The 18,079-nt window shown below is 39.5% G+C and overlaps 1 protein-coding gene across 1 annotated transcript; it reads right to left on the bottom strand.

Moving 5' to 3' along the window:
• Positions 1-12,262: 12,262 nt before the first annotated feature.
• On the bottom strand, positions 12,263-15,930 carry LOC124111591. Its single transcript, XM_046471341.2, has 2 exons — positions 14,265-15,930; positions 12,263-13,914 (listed from the first exon to the last, which is right to left on the bottom strand). Exons 1-2 carry the CDS (start codon positions 14,974-14,976, stop codon positions 13,364-13,366), a joined length of 1,263 nt encoding a protein of 420 aa, XP_046327297.2. The 5' UTR covers positions 14,977-15,930; the 3' UTR covers positions 12,263-13,363.
• Positions 15,931-18,079: the final 2,149 nt, after the last annotated feature.

Raw genomic sequence — 18,079 nt, 5'->3', positions numbered from 1 at the left:
AGGTAAAATCAAAGTATTTATTTCCTGCTACTGTGTTAAAAAAGTAATTGTCAAGAGAAATGTTCAGTTTCAACTACAGCGCCGATACAGAGATCTATTAGAAGCTGAGAGTAGGTCTCCAGGAGGCTTTACTGATCAACTTACTGCTGGTAAGAAGCAGTTGTACAATTTTATATTTGATACTGCTCAAGGTGCAATTATTCGTTCACGCGCAACGCATTTAAACAATAACGAAAAGCCTTCTAAGGTCTTTTTGCAAACTGAGTTTAAACATTTAGGTGATAAAGTTATCCATAAACTAATTGATGATCAAAATGTTTACACTTCACAGAATGACATTTCTAATCATTGCAGAAACATCTTTGCTAATTTGTTCACTGAAGAGGACATTGATGATTTCTACTGTGATGAACTTATAGATAATTTGCCATCTTTAGGGAATGTGTCAGACATGTGTGAAGGTATGATTACAAAAGAGGAAGTTTTTGCAGCCTTTAAAAGTATGGACTCCAATAAGTCTCCAGGTTTGGACGGTTTGTCTAAAAAATTCTATTTAACATTTCGGATCTGTTTGGAGACATTTTATCAAATATATACAATTCCTCTTATAACTTGGGTCATATATGTGCCAGTCAAAAACATGGTTGTATATCTCTTTTTGTAAGGATAGTAAACACCCATACTTAGCAAACTAATAGGTCTCCAATAATTTAATATGTGTTGATTATAAGGCACTTTCTCGAGCTCTGGATAATAGATTGTCTTTGGTTATTTCTAACATTGTGCACCCGGATCAGACATGTGCCGTGAAGGGTAGATCTATTCATGAAAATTTGCATTTAGTACGTAATGTCATTGATTATGTTGAACAAAAAGAGTTGTCAGTATCCTTTGTTTGTCTAGATCAGGAAAAGGCTTTTGACTGTGTTAATCATAACTTTATGGTTAAGGCTTTACATAAATATGGGTTTGGTCCTCAATTTATCCGCTGGGTTCAATTTTTGTACATAGATATTAAAAGTTCAGTGTTAGTTAATGCTCACCTTTCTCCTCCTTTTCCTGTTACCAGGAGTGTACGACACGGTTGTAGTTTATCTCCCTTGCTATATGTTTTGGTATTCGAACCCTTCGCCATAAAAGTTATATTGCCTTGATGGTAACTCTCTGAATATTGATTAATCAGCTCTGCAGATGCCCTTTCCGCTACCATGGAAGCAAGGAAGTAACGTAAATAACGTCATATTGTATAGTGTCCCTAGATACACCTTTGTTTCAAGATTTACAAAATCGTCAGTTATGACCAATAAAAAACCTGTTAATAACGACCAGGTTGTCCTTGTTGAGTGGTTGTTGGAATATGAAAGGTGTACTGCACTTACACAAGTTCAATGGCTCTACTTTCTGTTGTTCCTGAATAAATGCGCACAGTTGAAGGAAGCTATTACGAATAATTAGTCTTCACTTTATTCAGTACTTGTAGGCCATGGGACTTTATGTACAAACGAAATACAATTTAGGTGCAAACAGTATCAAATACAACACATTTCTTTGCATTTTATTTTTGAAAAAGCAGATGTAACATAATTGCATATTATCCAAGTTTATTTTTGTATTTGTGTTCTTACAGCATTGGCGTAAAAACAAGTACTTTCCTGTATTCATATTGATAATAGGGTCTTGCGATGACAGTAGTGTATTAAACTTCAGAATATTTGGAAAGATGTAAGAACTTTGCTTCAGATGGCTATAACATATAAAAAATATAAAAAAAGTGATATTCATTTTCGATATTGTTTAGGTTACAAACTTTACATTTTCTAAATTCACGAGGAATATTGAACTGAACCCCAAACGAGTCCTGATTTTATTTACAGTTATACTACTCAAATAGTTCTCACATGAAATGGATGTTTTTCGCATAAATTACCATGCCAAACCTGAAAAAAAAGGTTTTAACCGCTGACGTAACATATTTAAAAACGCGGTTTTATTACCACATGTTTTAAAGTACCAGACATCACCAAATCCTAATCTGAAAGTAACAGATTTAAGTTTCGTTACCCAATTTACGTGGCCTTGTTCATCGTACAACTGCAGCATATTGTAACATTTTGGGGGTATACGAGATTCCTGCATGTTATTCCAGCTCCGTATAAAAGTATTGGTGTTATCTTTGTATCAAAACATTTTAAGTAAAAGTGAGGCGAGTGTGGTTTCAAGGAATGTATACAAATTAACAGGACCATGAACACCTTTCTTGCCTCAACTGAAATATTATTAAGCATTCGATCTCTGTAATCTATTGCTAAAATACAAGCCAAGATAACTGTATCCAGTAACTACTTTATATGCATTTCCATCATAATACCATTTTTTCATAACGTGATAAACCTCCCCTATTTTTGTTTTTGATAGATTGACTGGCATTTCCCATATACAACCGTCATCATGTAAGATATTCAACTTCATTTTTACACAGTAAGGTCTTCCGCTAATAGAAGTAGAAAAATATAAATAAATTCCGGATGTTACCTTAACACCAAAACGACAGTTTTGTTCCATCTTGTAACCAATTCGTTTATGAAAAAAACTGAAACAAAAGGGGACAAAGCATACACCCTTGACCCACATCCATGAAGCAACACATATACCAGATACTCTGTTGTTTGAACGAACACAGGCCTTTACATAACTGTACAAGGATTGTAACATTTTACCCATTTTAGCACTCAAACCATGTTTGTACAATGGCTTCCATAGATGTCGTCAAGCCAGCTGATTTATTATGTTTCCAGGGACTGATGCTTTCAAAAAGTTCGGATCTGGTGATTGTGGATTCTAATATGTCAATTGTCAGTACTTACACATAACCATGACCTGTCACTATGTCCTCAACCTCACCAAGATTATTCTGAATACCCATTGGTTCAGAATTCAGCGACGAGAAATAGTCCCCCAGTCTTGTATATCAATAGGGTTGGGTCGTTGCGAAAGTCCAGACATACGTTTTATGATGTCCCAGAAACGTTTAGAGTCTACCGCTGCTGCATTTTCTAGGTCACTCCTTTTACATTGTGCAAACTGGTTCTTCTTGATTCCACACAGTTATCTGTATTCATTGTAAACTTTGTTTTACTTAATAAGGTATGAGTTATCTTTAGTTATTTCTGAACGCATTTACATAATGGCACCGTTCATGTTTTTTACAGAGACATTCATCATTATCGGGGAACATGTCACTCGATGCCAAACCATAATCTATCACACTACACCCTAAATGCCCAATAGGAGGCACGGGTGGCCCAGTCGTCTAAGGCGCCGCGACTCGCTGTGCAGAGTTGCCCCCCTTGGGTACGCCAGAAACCTATGATTGTAGGTTCGAATCCCGGTTCGCCCCGATAATGTTGCTAGGTTTGTCAGCACCATACCCGTGATCGTGGGTTTCACCGAAGTGATAAACGTCTGAGGCCTGCATCACTTCGGGCTTTCCTCCCACATTAAACTGACATTAAGCCGTGATATAAATGGAATACTGTTAAAAATGGCGTTAAATCCAACTCACTCGCTCACTAAATGCCCAATAAATGTTTAGTCACCGATTTGATAGTCAGTTCCAAATCTTCCATTCACAATATCTTTGTTCAGAATTAAACACATTTCCAAAAGAAGTAAATTATCACATGAATATCTTTCCATTTCAAATTGTGTAAAAACATCTATTAAGTAATTATTACTTTTAACGTGGTGAATAACATCGTTCTCCACATAGTCCCGCGTCACACCGGTTCTACTGTTCATGTACAATGGACCTGTGAAGATCCGGGGCAGAATAGGTCTTCAGCAACCCATTCTTGCCATAAAAGGCGACTATGCTTGTCGTAAGAGGCGACTAACGGGATCGGGTGGTCAGACTGGCTGACTTGGTTGATTCATGTCCTCATATCCCAAATGCGTGGATCGATGCTCATGATGTCGACCACTGGATTGTCTGGTCAAGACTCGATTATTTACAGACCATCGTCATGTAACTGGAATATTGCTGAGTGCGGCGTTACACAACAGGCAAACAAACAAACAAACAAACAAACCAAAGTACAATGATAGAAACTGCTGGGTCTTCTTCCAGTGTACTCAATAAAAAATACAACAAAATCTCTACCCCATTTTGTCTATCTTTGTTATTATTACCAGGTCGATCTCTCCGGCTGGATATATGTAAACACAAATAATGTGGCGCCACTGAAACCAAACATACTATTATCCAACAGAATAGTAATAGCATGTTATCTGTAGCGAAAATCAATAACACGTCTTACCAGTGAATATTTTATCAAAGGTATTCCTCCCGAATACCTCCCGAACTTGGACCTTTTACGAATTACGCTTATTACTAATAATTGCAAGAAACCGTGCAAAAACAAAAAAAACGTGAACATAGCAAAACGTATCCTAAATTTCAAATCAAACTTTGTTTATCAGAATATTTTACATTAAGGGGCGATGTGTACGATATTAACTCTTAATGTAAAAAAAAAAAAAAAAAATTACATTAAGGGTTGCGGGTTGTTACTCTTAATGTAAAAACGTAACCCTTAATGTAAAATGTTTTACATTAAGAGTAATGTTTACATTAAGGGTTGTAACATGGCTATGTCAAAGGTTTGGTATACAGCAGGTGTTACACAAATGCAAAGCCATTTTTATATGTTGTTACAAAGGATAGCTTTCAGTTTCTTTTGGGATTCACATAAGTTAGAGCCACTTAACCGTTACATATTATATAATACCCTTCCAAATGGTGGTGTAAATTTTGTACATCTTATTTCACGTCTTCATGCTCTGAACTTATTTCATTTGCACACGTTCATCAACAATTTTTCTTCCAAGTGGGCTAAATTTGCTCTATACTGGGTTGGAATGGCTCTAAAAAAGGTCAGTCCCAGTTTTGCTTCGAACTTAGTTCCACATTCTCCAGTAATTCCCAGCTATTGTTTCAACTTATTACTTTAAGGCACCTGCTCTTTCAATGTGAAGTAGTTAAAGACATGTGGGATATTGTACATAATTGGATATTTGATATATCATGTGGTGTGGTTGATTTAGATTTTGATATGATAAGGTTTCATAATCTTCCTTGCATTAACTGCAAATATAAGCAGTCAGTTATTTTGTATCTTGTGTGTCTTGCTAAATATCACATTTGGCGGGTTAGATCCAATGTTAAATTTTGGTGTAAGTCAACATCATCAACAGGTATGTTTGCTGGATTTGTTGAAAAACTGCGTTTAAGAATTTTATGTGATAAGGTACGATTTCCAAATGATGTGGAAATACTGGGTTGATGTAGGTGTTTTTTGTAAACTGTCCCCCAGCAAGCAGATACAATTCAATTTTGATAGTTAAGTCTAGTTTTATAAAAGTGTCAAAAATTAAAATATTGTTTGACATATATATCATTTTGTAAATTGTAGATCTCTTCAATTGTATATATAAGATTTTAACATATATTTGTACAGTGTGTGTGTGTGTCTATGTGTATTTATGTTGTCTTCTTTGAAGACAAAACTTTATACGAAATAAAAAAAATGAGGTCCATCCGAGGTGAGTGGTTTCTTTATTCAGGTCTACGGGCAGGCTAGGCATTGCCTTCTGTTTTCGGACACCCCCGAGTTGCTGCTTCTACCTCCAGTGATGGCTCTGGCCAATGCTGTTCCTGGAGGAAAGATTGACCCACAGTACTATGACCCATATGTGGCGAAGTGTACCGTTGCCCTGGATACGTCGGATTACAGGAACATCGACAGAAGTACAATCCTTTCTTTGGTGAGGCCTCACATAAAGTCTGTTGACGTTCGTGGTATTTGGAAGAAGGAGAAGAGTAACAGGTGGTTTATTACTTTCAAAAGCAGGAGCAGCGCGGATAAAGTGTGCAAGGCTGGTGCCCTAATGACAAGCCATGGGATTCGGATTACCACCTCCCCCTATGAGAAACAAATAGTGAGGTTGAGATGCCACTGGCTCCCCTTAAACTTGAGGCTAAGTTTTTTAGCAAAATACTTTTCACAATTTGGAAATGTCCTTGATGTGGCCTGGGACAGTACTGTTGTTTCAGGGGACCTTACATGTAATAGTGGTCTGACCATTGTTACTCTTGAGGTGAGTGATGAGGGCAGGAATGCGATCCCATATATTGTTCGGTTTGAAGAGGGAGAGACAATGTTAATTACTTCTCCTGGACGCATGTCACTCTGTTTCAAGTGCCGAAGATTAGGTCATGTGAGAGCAGTGTGCCCTAATCCACGGAAGTCCAGAAATCCACCAACTGAGGAAGATGTCTTACCTGGATCGTTGTTACCACGTGGAATTGTTTTAAATGGTACCTCCAGTATAGTCGAAGGCAATGAAGAAGTATATCATGGGACTGAGTGAGTGAGTGAGTTGGGTTTAACGCCGCTTTAACAGTATTCCAGTTATATCACAGCGTGTCAGCTTAATGTGGGAGGAAAGCCCGAATTGATGCAGACGTTTACCACATGGGACTGAAAGGTATTAAGAGTGATAAAAAAGGTTTCACCTAAAAGGACTCCTCCTTCTACACATGGCTTGTCAGGTGTGCCATCTGGTGTCCAATCAGCAGCTCTGGATATTCTGCAGCCAAGGGGTGTGGTTAGGCTGGGAAAATACGCTTTTGAGACCCAGATGAAAAGCAGAGAATGGATCCACCGGATGATATACTTTGATCTTGCTTTCACTGGATACGGACACACAAACGCCGATGGACAATGGAATGGAATATGTACCTAAACATAGACGTACTGGACTCTTCCCTATGGAAGTGATATATGTGTGCTTTGACGTTCTCGTGACTGATTTAAAACTCACTGGATTACTTGTGTATTTTTCACATTTTTCACTGTGGATATATTCGTTACTGCACGTGCAACAGCACTATGAACGGCATTAAAGTGCAGGGTTATTGATTGCCTGGCATCTGCGTCAATCGAACAGTGACAGTTCAACAACATGTCAAGATTAACAGAAGTGCAAAGAAACAACGCCATAGGCCGCATGCAGGCAGGGGAATCCCGATCAGGTGTAGCCAGGGTTTTCAATGTAGCGCCCATCACCATCACAAGGCTATGGGATCAGAAATCAGGAAGTCTAATGTGGCTAAATATTATGCCGGGAAAGACATTCAGGAACACGGGACCAAAGATAAAGTGTACAAGGGAGAACTATTTTTCAAGGTATGTGAAACCTTAACTGAAAAACTGACATTAATATGTCCTAAAAGTGAACACAGTCTCGTATCACCTATGTCAGTTGATCATGAGGCATATTGGAGAAAAAATCGCATGTATTCAGAATGGCAAAGTGGACTAAGTGAAAGAAGAGTTGCATTCGATAATGCTTACAGCACTAGACGCAAGATAGACATTTGCAAAGCATGGCAAAGCAAGGACAAGCCAATACGCCCACGCAAACGTTGGACTAACAACATCCAAGGTGAATCGAGGGAAGAGACAGGCCTGCGTAAGGAGTTGGCAGTTAAGAGATTCCAAACGGAAGTCTCTTCTATAGGAGAAAAGACTGCCGAGATACGAATTAAAAATTGGAAACATGGACATCAGCATGAAATTAGTATTTCAGGAGGACACTCCACCTCAGGTTCAGGACTTTCTTTTAAAATTATGGAAAAGAAGATACTGACAAGGAAGAGGTGAAGTCCGTAGAAATATGGAGTAGGAAGGATACATGGGTCCAGACATATGGGGAAAACTACTGCAGAGACAAGAAATGTATGAAGGAAAAAAGAAGCAGCAATACCCGCCCTAAAATTACAAAGAGCATCAACCAAACTGCAGCACACAGCCCCGGCCGCAGTTACGCAAGTGTGGTTAAGTGTGATGTGCAGCAATCATTCCGCCAAGTTAGGTCAGGACACAATTTCCAACAAAACACTCATGAGGAACAGTTGGATTTTAAACCCAAGCGGCAACCACGTGGACAATACGTAGAGGATCGATACAAGGTATATTCACAAGTGGAAAGAGTAGGTTTCCATCCTCGAGGTGACGGATTCTATGGAAATGTAAACCACTGTGGTCAAGAAAAGAAATAGAAAACATCCTCATGAAAATCATGAACACTACCATAATTTAAATTACCGCCATCAAAGAATCCAATACAGGTAAAGACAGATTCTGAGAAGCCTGAAGATACTCGAATTTACCCTAAAATAATAAATCTCTCAAACAGAAAATTAACAGACACAGAAATCAAATTATTAAAACGGGCTCTGAAATTCACGCCAACACAACACCAGAACAACGAAGAGTTGAAAGTGGATATACATCATTTTGGTAGACGACTGAGACTTCTGGAATATTTTAAAGGCTTTGAAGAGAATAATATAGTCAACTCACAGGAACTTGCGACATCAAACGTAAGTCATGAATCTAAGTGTCCTTCATTAAGAAACAAAAGTGGGTTCAAACCTAAACGAAATAGAGACAAATATTTGGCTGAATATACGGATACTATCGAGAAATTTCCTTTAAATAATTTCAACAGAGTTAAACACAATTTATCGTTTGAGGAGAGAGAAGCACTAGCGGAAATGAAAAATGATCATTCTATTGTAATCAAAGAGGCTGATAAAGGTGGAGCGGGGGTCATTATGTATTCGGCATTCTATGAAACTAAAGTGAATGAATTGTTACATGACCGGGAATTCTATCAGGAAACTTTCTGGTTTGGTTTGTTGTTTCACACCGCACTCAGCAATATTCCAGCTATATGACGGCGGTCTGTAAATAATCGAGTCTGGACCAGACAATCCAGTGATTTACATCATGACCATCGATCCACGCAATTGGGATCGATGACATGTATCAACCAAGTCAGCGAGTCTGACCATCCGATCTCGTTACTCGCCTTTTACGACAAGCATAGTCACCTTTTACGACAAGCATAGTCGCCTTTTACGGCAAGCATGGGTTGCTAAAGACCTATTCTTCCCCGATCTTCACGGGTCCTATCAGGAAACTAACGACCAAGAAAATGCTGCAGTACAGAAAATAACAAAGCACATAAGACGCTATTCTAATCACCTCCATGAAAAGGAACAAGATTATTTATGTAATTACAATACCCAGACTGCAAACTTTTATGGACTGCCAACAATACACAAAAGTCAAGAGATAAGGAACAGAATTGTGAATATGTGGAAATCAATAACCCTAAATAGTTATCATTTAGGCCTATTGTTTGAGGCCCTACTCAGTCCTACGCAACTTAGATATAATTCTGAAACCTCTCACGAAGAAAGTTCCACCAAACGGAAGTCATACCGACGGATGCTGTTCTCGTGACCTTTGACGTGAAAAGTTTGTATACTAATATACCCCATGGTCTGGGATTGGTTTGGTTTGTTTGTTGTTTTACGCCGCACTCAGCAATATTCCAGCTATTTGACGGCGGTCTGTAAATAATCGAGTCTGGACCAGACAATCCAGTGGTTAATGTCATGAGCATCGATCCACGCCATAGGGATCGATGACATGCATCCACCAAGTCAGCGAGCCTGACCATCCGATGCCGTTAGTCGCCTTTTACGACAAGCATAGTCCCCTTTTACGGCAAGTTTGGGTTTCTGAAGACCTATTCTACCCCGAAATCTTCACGGGTCCCATGATCTAGGACTTAAAGCAGTGCAATATTGGTTGAATAAGCATCCAGATGCTCTGGACTGCAATTTCACGCATACGTTCATCATGGAATCTTTGAAATGTATACTGGAGAACAACACGTTCTATTTCAACAAGAAGTTTTATCAGCAAGTAAGCGGAACAGCCACGAGAACAAAGGTAGCACCCACAAACGCCACACTGGTAATGGGATACGTAGAAGAAATGTTATATTCCAAAGTAGAACATTTGATTGATGTAAATACAGCTAAACATATTCGTGAAACATGGAAAAGATATCTGGACGACTGTTTTATTATTTGGTTCTCAACAGTGAAAGAGTTACACGATTTCCGGAAGATTCTGGATTCGATCCATCCTCTGATTTCATTCACTATGGAATGTTACCACAATGAGATTTCATATTTGGACGTGAAGTTTTAATTAAGCAAGGGGACCAATTGAAAACAGTTATTTACTAAAAGCCGACGGACATTATCAGTACCTCCAATTCAATTCATGTCATCCGCGGCACACTAAAATTAATATGTCTCCAACTACAAGGATATCCATGTGGAGTGATTAAAGACGCTGTAAATAAAGAAATGGAAATTCCACGAGAAACATTAATGAAAACAAAAAACCGATACAGATACAGACACGGACATTCTTCCATTTGTGAGTACCTACAATCCTAGAAACTGTAAAATTATGCCCCTTATGAAAGCCAATCTTGCAATTTTTTCAGCAAAGTAAAACTATGAAATCATGTTTATCTAAGTGTAAACTTATATACGCAGCACTAGACAGCCTAAAATCGTTAACAAATTCTTTGTCCATCCAAATACTCACAAAATATACTCAACAACAAAAGTTCCTGTGACACCAATATTTTAGGGAATTTTTAAACAAGTAAGGTTTGGTTTTCAATATTACAGTACATGTATCGAATCAAGTCACAAAAACGCAACTGCTACAGAAAAGCATGCATTCCATGCAAAAGTTGACTTTTACGCAAGCTCCATGCATTTCACTTGCCAAGAATGGGTATAATAAAAATGTGCGTTAACGGGATTCCATATGCACTGTTTAGCATCGTGCTGACAACAACCACTCAGAAAAACAACAAAATTACGAAATTATTCAACATTACGAAATGCCACGCCTGTCCGAAAATGAGCGTCCGCGAGCCATTGGTATGCTTGAAGCAGGATCGAGTCAACGTGATGTTGCAAGACAATTTAGCGTCCACAGAAACACCATTTGGTGTTTATGGCAACGTTGGCAACAGATGAATGCTGTCAGAGACCATCCTCGGAGTGGCAGGCCACGCGTAACCGCATCTTCCCGAGTTAAATGACTATAAAAGTCCAGTTTCCACCCTTGCCGAACTAGGCTGGTATTATGAAGTTACGTTTTGTCTGGACTAACGAGTCTATGCATAGTCCAATCAAATTCGCGCACTGAAATCAAAATCCGGTTCGTAAACTGTCGTGCAAATTTCGATCGATTGCAAAGCATGTGCATCGCCAATTCGTTGTCAGCAGATATTTTCAAAATCCTTTTATGTTTTTAATCAAGGTGTTCACGTGATTTGATGCATTTCGCGATATACAGTAAGACCCGTTTTATCACAATATGGATCTTGATTATCGATCAGATCGTCCTGACTGGGCGCCACCATTTTGTGTGAAGCAAACGCAAGTGATACGAGAGGTGGAATCTGATTGGTCCATAGGAGAGGCCTAGAAGGGACATAATTGGTAATAGCCACTGGTGGCGTAACGATCCCTGGCCTTTGACGAATATCTTCACAAACCGTACGTCGTCGCCTTAGATGTGCAAGGATTGTCACCAGAAGACCCGCCAGACGTCCCATTTTGACAGGAAACCACCGTCAAGCACGTCTACTGTGGCGCAGACAGCGTCTACGCTGGACGGCCATGCAGTGGGGACAAGTTCTATTCACTGACGAGTCTCGTTTTCACCTCAGCCACAGCGATGGACGGATTCGAGTGTACCGACGTCGAGGTGAACGTTACGTCAATCATTGTGTCATGGAAGAAGATCGGTTCGGGGGGCGGCAGCGTTATGGTATGGGGGGGGGGGGGGGGGGGTGTTACATCAAGACAGAGGACCCGTTTGATAGTGGTAGAGGGAAATCTCAATGGACAGCGCTACCGCGACGAGATCAACGGCCCTGTTGTTCTTCCGTTCTGCGTCGTCATGGCCTAGGCATTACCTTTCAACATGACAACGCCCGGCCTCATATGGCTCGACTTGTTCAGGATTCTCTTCAACAAAACAACGTGAATGTCATCCCCTGGACGGCTCCCTCCCCTGATCTCTCACCAATCGAGCACATGTGGGATGAGATGGATCGGCGCCTTCGACGTCAACCACGTGTTCCACAGGCACTCCAGGAACTTCAAAACATGCTCCAACAGATATGGACAGATATCCCACAGGGCTTTGTGCGACGCCTGGTCCATTCGACGAGACGAAGATGTGTTGCTTGCATCGCAACCAGAGGTGGACTCACACGCTATTGATTTGTAAATTGACATTTTGGCATGTTCATGTTTTTTATGAAATCACGCATTTTCTGAAGTCATTATGGCAAATTAAACCATTTGAACACTTACAGGAGCCTTTATCTGTTGCAAATCGAAATTGTATCAGATTTGGTTAAAAAACATTACTTTGCATAAAATCGTATTTAATGTCACAGGAACTTTTGTTGTTCAGTATACAAATACCGTCAGTGTAACAAAGTGTAAAACACCTCGATGTGGAACTTGCCGAATAATAATAATAATTTCAATTTTGCCAAGATAAACTATTTATTGTTAAAAACGACATTAACTGTCACAATATAGATGCTATATGTGTTTTAACATGTGCGGGATGTGGTTAGCATTATAACCTGGTATGCAACTAAAAGACCGAATCACTGTACACAGACAACAAAATCGAGATCAAAATGTACGTTGTATAAATGTAAGCAAACACATTGATGAATGCGGGAGTGGTCATTTTACTGTCTTTCCGTTCAGTACATTGTTTAATAATGACAAACATTTAAGAATGGAAACAGAACAGATGTTCATTATTAGGCTTTTGAAACCTAAACTTAATTCAAAAGTATAATTTTCAAAACTTCCCCATGTAGCTCAATGTGTATTTGTGCACTCACGCCATAATGTATTCATACCTGCCACTATTATCACTAGCTATGACTTTAAAAGCATAACGTTGGCTGTCGCCTAGGACTACGTTTTACTTCTTCCTCTATTGTCCCCGTTACATCATAGACATTATGACGCCACAAATACTACTGTTATGCGTCGCCTAGGACTACAATGTAAGTTAAAGTTTTCATTACACCCGAAGAGCCGTTGAAGGGCGAAAGATCTTGTGTGGATTAAGGAGTTTTGACAAGCACGAATATCTGGACTCTATTTTTTCTAAATTTAATACTTAATACACCTGATGAAATCACGATCATGTAAAGTAGATATATGTCTGTTTCAGGATCAGACCCTGGCCATTGCATATAGTCGACTAGTGACAAAGTGTCTCCAGGAAAAGAATATATGTATAAAACGCTCGACTCTGTCATCTCGAACTGTTGCCTAGTTCTGGTTAGTTTCAACGAACACCCACAAGATGTCTCACCACCATCCTTTAATTTTCAATTCATTTAGGTAACTCAGAAGTACATTTGCTTTCGCTATATTCATCCCAAGTCCATAATGCTCACCATCAAAACTCGTCATTCCATCCGTCATGTTAAAGGTATCGAAAATAGGAACTTTCCACCGTCTTAGGAAACTCTCCATGTTGCCATTGTATCGTTTTACACTGTCGTACGACTGGGCTAACACTTTCGGGGACTTCATGATACCTGGAGCATGACTCGCCGACCACAGTATTTTTGGCCAAGGTCTGTTATTTTTGTCTTTGTAGTACAATGTTGGTAACAGAAACATTCTTTGGACATCTGCGTGGTTAAAATGATCGTGAATTCCTATTCCTGTGAAAAGTAATGACTTGCTGTTTAGTCTTGCTACATTTCGTTTCAATTTTTGTCCGAATTTCGAAGAGAACAAGTACTTCAGTTGCAGATTAACTGTACCATCGCAAGCATGCAGCCCATACATCAGATGCAGTCGACATACTTCTTCTGTGAACATATACATTCCACTGCACTCACTTCTAATATCTGAAAGAAAATACATGAATTTATGTAAAACTCAATCAATGTGTATTACTTATGTATTAACAATGAAACAGCTGTATGTGAACTGTTACTCCTCTTAATATTCCAATTTCCAAATGAAGATTTTAATGATAAAATCAGTTTCAAAAAAACAAAAACATAGGACGTCTTTGTTAAAGTTCATATATCTATCTATCACAACATATGTTTTCAAGTATTCTTTTACTTTTGTCAAAACTTAGCATATTTACTCCTTTTCTTCATAACCCGAGTCAGAGACTTTAAGTCAGACAGGGGTACTCGTCATACAAGAAACACGTAAATGATTTCACAACATTGACTATTCGACTTACTTTCTGGTACATTTTCACTTATGGCTCCACTATTCATATTCCCTGTCACAATAAGCAGCATGGCCGTATATACATGACGAACAAGGGAATCCCCAACAAACAGAATCGTGCTTCCGCTGAGGATGCTGCAAGCTTCTTGAGGGCTGTGTTCCTTGTAGCCATATTTACTCTCTGAAGGGATCCAGGTGGAATATTCCGCATGTTTCAAATGCCTCATGTCATAGCAGTCGGGACACACACATTCCTCCACAGACTTCATAATGCATTTGTTATTAAAGCAGCAAGGGGTTGTTCCTTTAGGATCACACAAGGCTCTTATCCACCCAGCAGCTTTAGATCCGGTGTGGGTAACATTTCCACAGAGACCGTCATTCCTTTGATTGTTCGTTGGTACGCCGAATCGAGCATTTGCGTTTGAAAGAAATGTCAATATATCATCATCTTCCTTTTTTGTCAAAGGTCTGGTTTTCCAGTGTCCGGTCAATAAATCCGATAATATGTTCGAACGCGCATTAAATGTTGTGATATTTCCGGATGAAGGATAGTAAGACAAATTGATTGTTGAAGGTGGATACTGTCCGAAAAAGTCGACTATGTTGCCTGATAAATCACTGAGTATGTCAAACGTCATGACTTCAGAGCTGTTCAAGTACGTAACAAGAGTTACAAACGATGCTATCAGTAACACGGACATCTTCTTGTATGAAGCCATCTATGTTCAAGAAAAAGGCATGTTATACATTGAACATTATGTCCACCGCTTCTGTTATGCTAGATAGTTCTATTAATTAGAATGCTTAATACAAAAGTTTCTGTTATCTGATAGTTTGATTGCGGACAAAACTTCCAATACAAAACACCATGCTGTGTATAAAACTAATCAATAACTTAAATGCACATGAGCATGAATTAAGCACCACACGCGTTTCTGTGCTTCATTGAAAACATACTGGTGTAATTCATGGTTGCAACACGATATAAGAGTTGTAAACAGACAAACAGAACGTCTTGCACTACCATCACACAAATAATGTAGCTGACACTAGCAATCGCTACCGTTTTATTGTCTTTGTCCGCTGACGTTCATTCTAACAACGCTGAAAGCACCCAAGTATCAGCACCCAACCCAGACCACAGTGTCACACTATGCAGTGAAAAACGACTGTCAACCGCGAATCACGACGGACTCTGCAATCAGTAAATGGTAGATTTAAATCTTGATGCAATGTCTTATATTGACATACTGAATGTCTAGCGCATGTCTTTAAATTTCATCTGGAAGCAGATATGCATGTCCCATTATGCCCAAGCATGGATACAGCCTTTAGGTGCAGTTCGTCATCAGGCGATTCGCGTTCATTAATCTTTATATTCCGTGGGAAATATATCGCCAAATGAATGATAAGTTCGTATATGTTTACGTTTAGTATGCCTGTTCTAATTATGTTGAATAAACATGTCATGAGGCAGACAGACTAAACCAGATGGGGCAGAAAATCAATCCGATTCTTTCCTGGCGTTAAGGGCAAACATATTTCAAGACTGTTTTGATTTTTCTGATAGGGTTTGCTCACTCTTCGTGATTACGCATAGACATATGTAAATAATTCAAAAACACCCACCAACTGCTCCTTAGCTAGAAGTTTGTATAAATGCAAGAGATCTATTTCAACTAGCCGTACTCAAATGGCGGAGTAGAGTCAACCATGATGTCGTTTATTTACAGACCGCCGTGATATAGCTGAACTATTGCTGAGTGCGGCGTTAAACAAAAAACAAACAAACATTGTTTCTCTAATATTCATAAAATTCTATAAACTTTACATCATCTTTTTGAAAAATGTGAATCTGTTCTGTATCATGTGGATTTCGAGTCATTTTACAGAATAATTCTCCAGCCCCAAGTATGACATAACATTCGCTGGCTACTTGCGATCACATTGCAATACGAACAAGAAAGAGGCATCTCAACACAGCGCTGTCGAGTAAGTATGTCGCGTATTACTCATTAATAATACGCAACAATAACCTGTCCCTTTCTATAAGCTATTGTAAACGTTGAAGGGAGGATAGAAAACGCAGCAGACAAGCAAAGAGAGGAGCAAAACAGGCGCTCAAGAGGCTGCCCACATCCCGTCCAGATGCCCCAATCCTCATGCCATTCACGAGGAAGCCTTGCATCCACACCACAGCCCTCCTGACGACATTGACTCCACTTTCGACAATCTGTTCTGAGCCCACGAAGACAGAGATGCAATGCAACCACACCATGGTCTCCAAATGCCCAATGGATCAATGAACGAAGCGTCTCCCCAAGTCTGGCACTTGGGGCAGTGGTGCACAAACCCGAAAAGACACAGCCGAACCCGGTTGTCTCTCCTCTCCCTCCATCCCATCAGGTTTATGCACGCCACGCACACTATAACCGCCTGACATACGAATGTTGTTTTTTTTCACATAAAGCCATGCTTCGACCAAGACATACAATGACACCATTATGAATAGTCCTTTATGTTTGATAATTGTAATTAAAGGGGAAAACAATATTCAGACAAGCTGATTATGTTGAGTTGAATAATGTCATTTGAACATTTCAGTCATATAGGGTCATGTCTTGTGGATGTGAAAGGAAAACCAAAAGTGATATAGGTCGTGAACGTTTATCTGTTTGTATAGTGCTGACGGACCAAGATCATAATCTTCAAAATATACCAGTCATCAGGATGTCCCCGGTATTGGCAACAATAGAGTTGGTCGGTTTGTTGTTTTACGCCGCACTCAGCAATATTCCAGCTATATGGCGGCGGTCTGTAAATAATCGAGTCTGGACCAGACAATCCAGTGATTGATATCATGAGCATCGATCCACGCATTGGGATCGATGACATGCTTCAACCAAGTCAGCGAACCTGACCACCCGATCCCGTTAGTCTCCTCTTACGACAAGCATAGTCGCCTTTTACAGCAAGTATGGGTTTCTGAAGACCTATTCTACCCCGGATCTTCACGGGTCGGCAACAATAGGGAAGAATAGAGGAATGCTGACGGAATAGAGGAATGTTATTGTCAATTTAGAGTAATTCTCATAACACTAGTTGATTAAAGAAATAACGACGTACATAAATTATAAATGCAATATCATTTGAAGATGACTTGCCTTAGTGCACGTTTCCATAGTCCTTTGAACAACTGCAATATGTTAAATACGTGATAGAAGGGCATGCTTGAAACACTCTGCCCGCTGAGTACATTTCAGGGGTGAACATATTTCGTGACATGTGTACCTTAAGGGGCAGATACTGCTAACACGCACGCATGAACGGTAATTATTGATTGTGAAAAGAATACCTGCTATATACCTGTACAAAGCACGGACTGCTCTTATCAGATCCATGTATATCAAATTTCATTATTGCTCCAACCAGTCTCTTTGTTAATATTTGCCAAGGGACAATATATCCCTCCGTCCTGTGCTCTCGTTCGTAATCTTCAGCTACCCATGCTTGGTTACCGGGATCAGATGTTCAAGCTCGGTGACATTGTTGTTGAAAGTCACCGTATTGACCTAGGGACCGACCGTTGATATTCTGGGGCCGGGGCAGTGGGGGTCTTGCTATAATGCGGCAGTTAAAATTATTTTCAAGACTTTTCGGGGACAACGTATTTTTTTTCAATAAAATTCCAGCCTACCCTCTTCCCGAATATCAAGTGGTCGTTTCCTGAGATTTTTATCAATACATTCGATCTCGTAGCCGAGATAACAAGAGGATAATCAGTTCATTGCTCAAACGCATTTGTTGCGAGTGACAAGGCGT

Source organism: Haliotis rufescens, unplaced genomic scaffold (assembly GCF_023055435.1).
Source record: "Haliotis rufescens isolate VD_foot unplaced genomic scaffold, xgHalRufe1.0.p SCAF_2, whole genome shotgun sequence".
Lineage (NCBI taxonomy): Eukaryota > Metazoa > Mollusca > Gastropoda > Lepetellida > Haliotidae > Haliotis > Haliotis rufescens.
Note: the sequence above shows the minus strand (reverse complement) of the source record. Positions and strands in the feature narration are given on the sequence as shown.